General features: G+C 36.0%; 1 protein-coding gene across 1 annotated transcript in view; it reads right to left on the bottom strand.

The window, feature by feature from the left end:
• Positions 1 to 5,953: 5,953 nt before the first annotated feature.
• Positions 5,954 to 8,275, bottom strand: part of DYNC2LI1 (dynein cytoplasmic 2 light intermediate chain 1) — a 39,394-nt gene continuing 37,072 nt past the window's right edge. Inside the window, 1 exon segment of the mRNA XM_021001295.2 lies at positions 5,954 to 7,404. Coding sequence (XP_020856954.1) covers positions 7,342 to 7,404 — 63 coding nt within the window. The 3' untranslated portion in view covers positions 5,954 to 7,341.

Here is an 8,275-nt window from a genome sequence, read left to right as displayed (position 1 = left end):
TTTTAATAGTATTTAATTTTTTCCCCAATTATATGTCAAGACAATTTTTAGCCTTCATTTTTACAAGATTTAGAGTTCCAAATTTTTGCCCCCTTCCTCTCTCTTTCTTCCCCTCTTCCTAAAATGCTAAGCAATTTGATGTAGGTTATATATGTACAATTATATAAAACATATTTCCATATTAGTTACAGTTGTGAAGTTGTAAAGAAGAAACAGACCAAAAGGAAAAAAAAAAGCCACACACACACAAAATAAAGCAAGTAAAAAAAGTATGCTTTGATCTGCATTGAGTCCATCAGTTCTTTATCTGGATGTGGATAGCATTTTCCATCATGAGTCCTTTATAACTGTCTTGGACCATTGCTGAAAAGAGCTAAGTCATTCCTAGTTATCATCACACAATGTTGCTATTACAACATAAATGTTTTCCTGGCATTACTCATTTCACTTTGCATCAATTCATACAAGTTTTCCCAGGTTTTCCTGAAATCTTCCTGCTCATCATTTTTATTGTACAACAATATTTCTTATTGTACAACAGTATTCCATTACATTCATATACCACAACTTGTTCAGCCATTCCCTAACTGATGCGCCTCCCCTCAGTTTCTAATATTTTGCCATCACAAAAAGAGCTGCTATAAATATTTTTGTACAAACAAGTCCTTTTCCCTTTCCTTTGATCTCTGGGATATAGACCTAGTAGCAGTATTACTGGATCAAAGGGTGTGCACAGTTTTATAGCCCTTTGGGCATAGTTCCAAACTGCTCTCCAGAATGGTTGGATCAGTTTGCAACTCCACCAACAGTATATTAGTGTCCCAATTTTTCCACATCCTCTTCAACATATATCATTTTCCTTGTCTGTCATATTAGTCAATCTGATAGATGGGAGGTGATACCTCAGAGTTGTTTCAATTTGCATTTTTCTAATCAAAAGTGATTTAGAGCACTTCTTCATGTGACTATAGATAGCTTTGATTTCTTCATCTGAAAACTGCCTGTTCATACCCTTTGACCATTTATGAATTGGAGAATGGCTTGCCTTCTTATAAATTTGACTCAGGTCTCTATATATTTTAGAAATGAGGCCTTTATTGGAGACACTGGCTGTAAAGACTGTTTCCCAGCTTTCTGCTTTCCTTCTAACCTTGGCTGCATTGGTTTTGTTTGTGCAAAAACTTTTTAACTTAATATAATCAAAATTATCTCTTTTACATTTTGTTAATGCTCACTATCTCTTGTTTGGTCATGAATTCTTCCCTTTTCCATAGATCTCACATGTAAACTATTTTCTGCTCTTCTAATTTGCTTATGGTTCCACCCTTTATGTCTAAATCACGTGCCCATTTTGACCCTATCTTGGTATACAGTGTGAGATGTTGATCTATACCTAGTTCATGTATTGTTTTCCAGTTTTCCCAGTTGTTTTTGTTAGATAGTGAGCTCTGACTCCAAAGGCTGGGATCTTTGTTTCATCAAACACCAGGTTACTATGGTCATTTACTAACTACTGTGTCTTCTGTACCTAATCTATTCCACTGATCTACCATTCTATTTCTAAGCCAGTACCAGATAGTTTTGATGATTACTGCTTTGTAATATAGTTTGAGATCTGGTATTGCTAGGCCACCTTCCTCTGCATTTTTTTTTTCATTAATTCCCTCGATATTCTTAGGAGTTTCTTAATATATCTATAAACAAAGGATCCTATCAGTACATACAACATGTGTGCTAAAAAAGAAGACAAAATCATTACTTACTAAGATGTCAAAAATCTAAAGTTTGATACACAGCTCTACATAAAGCAAGCATCTACACTTTCTGTTTTTAGGTAAGCAACTAGCTTGTAAAAAAGATTATTGAAAATTCTTTTTCTATTTCAGTTAAGCCACTATCTTTATGATTGATTTTAAGTGATTAATTTCACAAATCAGAAATGAAAATATGCAATTGGTATATTTACTTTGGCAGTGTTTCCATAGTAACTCTGAAGAATATGTCTTGGAGATCACATGACTTGTTTAGCAACTGTTACCTAGCTTGTAACCTAGCTTACATTAAGAAAAAAAATTGTTCATTAAGGAAACCACAGTAAAACCCTGATTCTTAGAAGGGTATTTAAGGATTTGGAGACATTGGGAAATTACCAGAATACTATCATCAACTTCAACAAAAGGTCCCTGACACTGACGATTATTATATAATAGTTACATGATGCTTTACAGATTATATATGTCAAACCCATTATAGACACTTCCAGAGTTGATCTGTTAAGTAGTTCACAGAGAGTCCCATAGGAACCTCTTTTGAAATCAATGATTTCAACTTACCATAGTATCAGTCTACAATATAAATGGAGACATTTCCCTTCTATTCATATGCAGATTATATTTCATCCTAGCTTGGAAGCATTTGGAAAATTGACATAGTATGTGTATTCAATCTGCTAAATGTTAGTGATACTTTCCTAGGAAAAAAAAATTATGGCTTCCCACAGGCCATTTAAACATTGACAGTGATAATCCGTCCCCCTAGCCAAAAAGTGTCAGTAATTAGAAATCAGACTCCTCTTCTTCCTCCAAGAAGCCCTTCTTGGTCTTTCTAGTCATTAATGCTCAGTCCCTTCTCAAATTCTCTATTATCTACCTGTTAACATGTTGTATCCTTCCCCCACTCCCACCCCCTCCAGTAGAATATAAGATACTTGAGAATTTGGATTATTTAATTTCTGTCTCTTTAGGACGTAGAAAAGTGCTTTGTACGTAAAAGGGCCCTTAATAAATGTTGAACTGGATGAAAAAAGTTATAAACTATTAAAAAATCTTAATTCCTATGAAATGTATTCTTTTTGAAATGAAGTCTGCCTGACTTTGTCATGTTACAAAACTGAAATGCTCAGAATTAGACTGAATAGTGCTCTTCCCCTCCAGAACAAAAGCATGGACCTGACTCCTCCCTGGAGCTAAGGATGTCTGCAGCACAATGAGCATCCTGTTCTCAGGTACACTGGGGCCAGATCTCCTGGTGTAGGAAGCACGGCCTTGCTTCACTGTGGTAGCCATGGAGAAATAAGGTAGATGGTTTTCTGTACGTTACGGTACAACCAAGTCAACTCAGACTGCTGATATACATACTGGATCAGCTAACTGCTCAGAAGCTACCAGAGCCTAGGTCTATTGATGGTAGATGTTTTCATAAAGACAGCAAATAAACCATAAGAGATTTTTTTCCTCTGTACTTTTGTTTCTTCATAAAGCAAACAATAGCATTTATTAAGCTCCTGTTATGTACCACACACTGTGCAATGTACTGCAGATACAAAGACAAAAACAAAACAGCCCCGTCTTCAAAGTGTTTACACTGAGAGACAACATGCCTGCTTGCCTAAGTATGTGCATAATAAATGCAAGAGAATTTGGGTGGAAAGGCACTAGGAGGATCAGGAAAGGCTTCATGCAGAAGATGAGCTGAGCTCTGAAGAAAACTAGGGTTTCTAAGAGAAGAGGATGAGGAGGAAGTGCATTCAGAGCCAGGGCAGAAGCAGAGAGAAAAAAGACGGAGCAGCATGGGTGAGAAGGCCATTTTGGTGGAACAACAGAGTGCGTGATGGGAAGAGATATACAAAGATCAAATGTGTCAGGTTGATGTTGAAAGCCTTAACCTAAAGAAGATGTCCTAGAAATTCCTGATGCCAATCTTAACACCTTTGATTGAAATTCAGATTAAGGTAGCATTTCATTGGCACTACAGATGATGAGGAAAAGCCCATGGAGATATCTGTCCATCCTCACATCTCTTGTTCATGTAGCACAAATAAATTTTGGCAGATTTATTTTCTTACATCATGGTAAAGCCTCAACTGGACCATAACAGTCAGCTACCTCTGCTACCTCCTCCTTCGCCATCATTCTAGTCTTTCTGTTCCAAACCTCTGTTCTGCACTGTAATGAGACCTCACATTTTCAGAGCACTTCAAGCCTCACAATGCACTTTCCTCATCTCATCACATCACATCACATCACATCACATCACATCACATCACATCACATCACATCACATCACATCACATCACATCACAATCATACAAGAAGACTTGCTGAACCTCCAAGTTTTTGGCTCACCTGAGGTATTGCTACACATCATTTGCACTGCCCCCACTACCACCCCCAAGCCTTAGCTGTTATAACAGAACTTGTTCCACTTCTCAGAGCTGCTGTGGGAAAAGTACTTTGCAAATCACTAAGTGCTATACGTTATTATTCATGAGTGAAAATAATCACATATGAAATGTTCTTTCACAGTCTTTCTCTTCTGATTACTGCTGGCTAATATTAGGGAAATAGAAATCAGGTGGTTTATTATTGTTGTTGTTGTTTTGCCCATAGATCTAACAACTAGCTGGCATTGGTCACTCTTTGCCAAGTTGCAACTGTTTGGGTGCCTGACTCTCAAACCCATAATTTTAGACTGGATATTTTAGCAAATGGCTCGGAAGATACTAGAACTAGGCTGATAAAATATTAATCCATGAGAGAAATGATTATTAGTCTCTTACATTAATAATAAGTTATTGAATTAGGACCAGGATTTTTTCATAAACCTATAGGTTGTTTGGTCTCTGAAGGACATGGATGATGGATGAGATTGTCCAAATCCCTGGGGTACATGCTTTTTGATCCTGGTTGGGAGATGACACACAAGTAGAAAACCTTACACTTTGATTTAAGGTGAATTCTGGCCCACTGTATTCCACTCAGCCGGGTCTCAGTAGAGGTGAAGCCTCTTTTGTCTAGATTGCCTCAGATGGGGTAGTCTGGATAAGAGATAAGTCTCTTTATCCAAGACTGCATGATCAGAGTCCCTCTTTGGAATAAGCCCGTCTCTCATTATAATATTCATTCTTCTCATTAATTGTTAAACAATCAGAGTTGACTGCCACCCTCAGGTACACCCGCTCTTCAAAGGCATATAGTATTGAGTGGGCTCTATCAGGACTCATTGGCATTCACTGACCTCTTTTATTAATTATCTACCAGCATGATTAATAAAATGATTAAGTACTCAGAAACTATGTCTCTTGAACTTTTTATATGTCTCATCCAGCTGGGTGGCACAGTAGAGTGTGTTCTAGGCCTGGAGTCAGAAAGACCCAATTTCAAATCCGGCCTTAGACACTTACTGGCTGTGTGACCCTGGGCATGTTACTTAGCTTCTGTTAGTTACCTCAACTGCAAGATGAACATTATACCAGTACCCACCTCCTAGGGTTGGTGTGAGGATGAAATGAGATAATATTTATAAAGCACTTAGCACAGTACAAATGCTTCTTTTCTTCCTTCCTCCTTCTCTTCCTTCCTTTCTTCCTTTCCTTCCTCTTTCCCTTCCTCTCTTCCTTCCTCCCTTCTTTCCTTCCTTCCTTCCCATACAACTGTCAGCCTAATTCCTTCACAAGTTATTGCTGACATGTTACATCTTAAATTCACAGTCACATATATGCAGAAAATTAATGACACAGTATTATAAAATGAGAGTGATCCTTCCCCCCCCCTTCAAACTGGCACATGTAGCATCAGCTCAAATTGCAGAACTCTTGGTGATCATGGATATTTGGGTAGTGAAGCCCCACCAGCTCTGCATTATAGAAAGAGAGTCAGACAATCTGGGCTTGAATCCTAGTTCTGTCATTTACCACCTGCCACTCAGTATGGCGGGCAAGTCACTTAATCCCTCAGGCCTCAGTGTCTTCACCTGTGAAATGAGGAGGTTGAACTCAGTGGTTTCTAAGGACCCTCCCAGCTTCAGATCTCTGATTGCATGAGTACTTAACCCGAAACAGAGGAGAGTTGAGAAGAGGACTAAGGCATGATTTTTATTCTTATCTATGTTTGGCACATAAAGGCTAAATTGTCTTAAAAGCATAGAGAATAAAGTTTAGGACTTGAAGTGATACTTCTTTTTAATGCTAAAATCAACATTTATTAGCAATAATTCCATCAATGAAATATGTCAAATAGCTTTTTATATGACCATGAATTCTTTATAAATAAGCAGGTACAGGAAAGTTACATATCCAGTCATTACTTGGGTTTGGTTATAAATGACCCCCTAGTATAAAAAACATAACAATATTACCCATATTTGATTCCATATAATATTGCCCAATACTGATTCCTGTCCCTAAGTGTTTTTATAAAGAGGTTACATAGTAATTTATTTATTTGTTTTTTTTTAATACAGCAAAGACTTCTGGGTTCATATCAAAATCTAAAGAAATTACAGATGCATATATGAATCAGATTTATACAATTCACACTAAGCAAAATAAAAATAATAAGTATAATCTATATTTTGCTGAGACACAGAGTAAATGATTTTTCCAACCCAGTAGCAGACCTGCAAATAAAACAGGCTCCTTGACCCTCTCTACCTATTAGCTACCAGAAAATGGAAATATTTATATGAATACATGAACATGTATTCAAATTATTCTAAATTTTTGAAAAATTCATATTCATTATACTTTTTCCCCCAAAAGTCGAGGGCTAGCTTTTAATTTCAGACAGATCAATAATCTAGTTCAGTATCTGTCAACTGAAAGACTGCTCTGTGCATTCAGACTGGTAGATCTCTATGCATTTGAGCTGGCTGGCAGACATGCTGCTTGTGGATTTGAATTTTTTTTCAAGAATGGTTACCTTATTGACATTGGAGCTTAATTCTTGCATTGCTAGAGTCATTGAGACTTTGGTCACATCAACAACCCCTTCACTAAACATCTTGACCCAAGGTCTCAGATAGGAATTTTATGAGATTGATTACAGGAGATGGAATGAGATAACTACTGTGAGGTGCCTCTGGTGAAGTTTCAATTCAAGGGTGTCCTTCTACTTCAGAGCCTAGATTAGAAGTACCTTAGTTCCAGAGGAACCATTTCATAAAAGATATTGCTGTAACATGAGAGAATAATTCTTCATTTGTAACCATTTCAAACATAAGTTTATATAGTCTATAAAACTATAAAAACAGAAAATGCACAAATACATATGTTGGAGAATATTATTTAAACACAATTATTATCTCATTCTTAGAGGCATTGGTAATAAGATTTTTTTTCATCCTTTTCAGATATTTGTATTTGATTTTACTTTTTTTTTCTTTTAAAAACACTTTCAGGTTACTTGAAGAGTTATACTATTAAATTGGCTTTTTTATAGTAGTTACACATTTTACATTAAAATATTTTATATATTACCACAAGGGATGAAAAAATTTTAAATCTTACTTATGTTTCAGAGAGAAATACAAACCTACTGATGCCTGTATTCACTTGTATTAGGTTCAGGAGTCAAACTCAATTTGTTTCCAGGATTTAGAAGAATTTTTTTTATACTGTTCCAGTTCCTAAAACATAAAAAAAGTTATAAATAACTTTCCAAATTCTTTACACTGAGCACTTTCAAAAAAAATCATACCTTTCCCACTTTAGGCTGTAATAAAACAGTCTATCCTGAGTGTCATGAACATTTACTATCATGACTTTTTGGCAATAATCCCAAGGTTTTGTTTCCTAATAATAGACTGGTTTAACAAAGCTCTTTTGTCCCCTTTAAACTTTGGCAAATTAGGTTATAGGATGGATTTAGGGTTAGGGTTAGTACAGGTTAAGTAGGTACAATTTGCAAACAACACTGTAAAACAAATTATATACAAGTGTTCTCATCCTGGATCCTAGGACAAACTTACAAAAAAAAAATGACCCCGGAGGAAAGAACATAAATTGTGTCCTCTGACTATCAGAATTCAAGTTCACATCCTCTATGAGAATAATATTCAGTTTCTCGTTACCAGACAATTACAGATGATTTCTGTTATACCCATAACCTAAGTTAAAGTTTAAAAGCTATATAAGAACTTTGTAGAGATCTTGTAAAGTAACAAATCTCAAAGTCTCTTACGGCTTATCATTTTAATTAAGTCAGGTAACTTTAGGTCATCTGATATCTACTGTTTACCATTTCAAAGACCAACTTCACAAAGTGTAAACGATAACCTGAAATTTTCACCTTATGAGAACTAAGTGTTCAGGGTTTTACTAATACTAACAACTCTCCTTTGAGATATCTTCTTATTAGAATATTCCACAAATTGTCAACTGAGATTAAGACAAAAAAACAATTCACAATCAGTCCTCCAGGAAGTCAAGTCATTCTAAAAAGGGAATGAAGACGATTTGGGGTCCTTTCCAAATTCTTTGTATTGTATTGTCTATTAA

Source organism: Phascolarctos cinereus, unplaced genomic scaffold, assembly GCF_003287225.1.
Source record: "Phascolarctos cinereus isolate Bilbo 61053 unplaced genomic scaffold, phaCin_HiC Scaffold_2;HRSCAF=192, whole genome shotgun sequence".
In the NCBI taxonomy this organism is placed as follows: domain Eukaryota; kingdom Metazoa; phylum Chordata; class Mammalia; order Diprotodontia; family Phascolarctidae; genus Phascolarctos; species Phascolarctos cinereus.
This window is presented reverse-complemented; position numbering and strand designations above follow the sequence as displayed.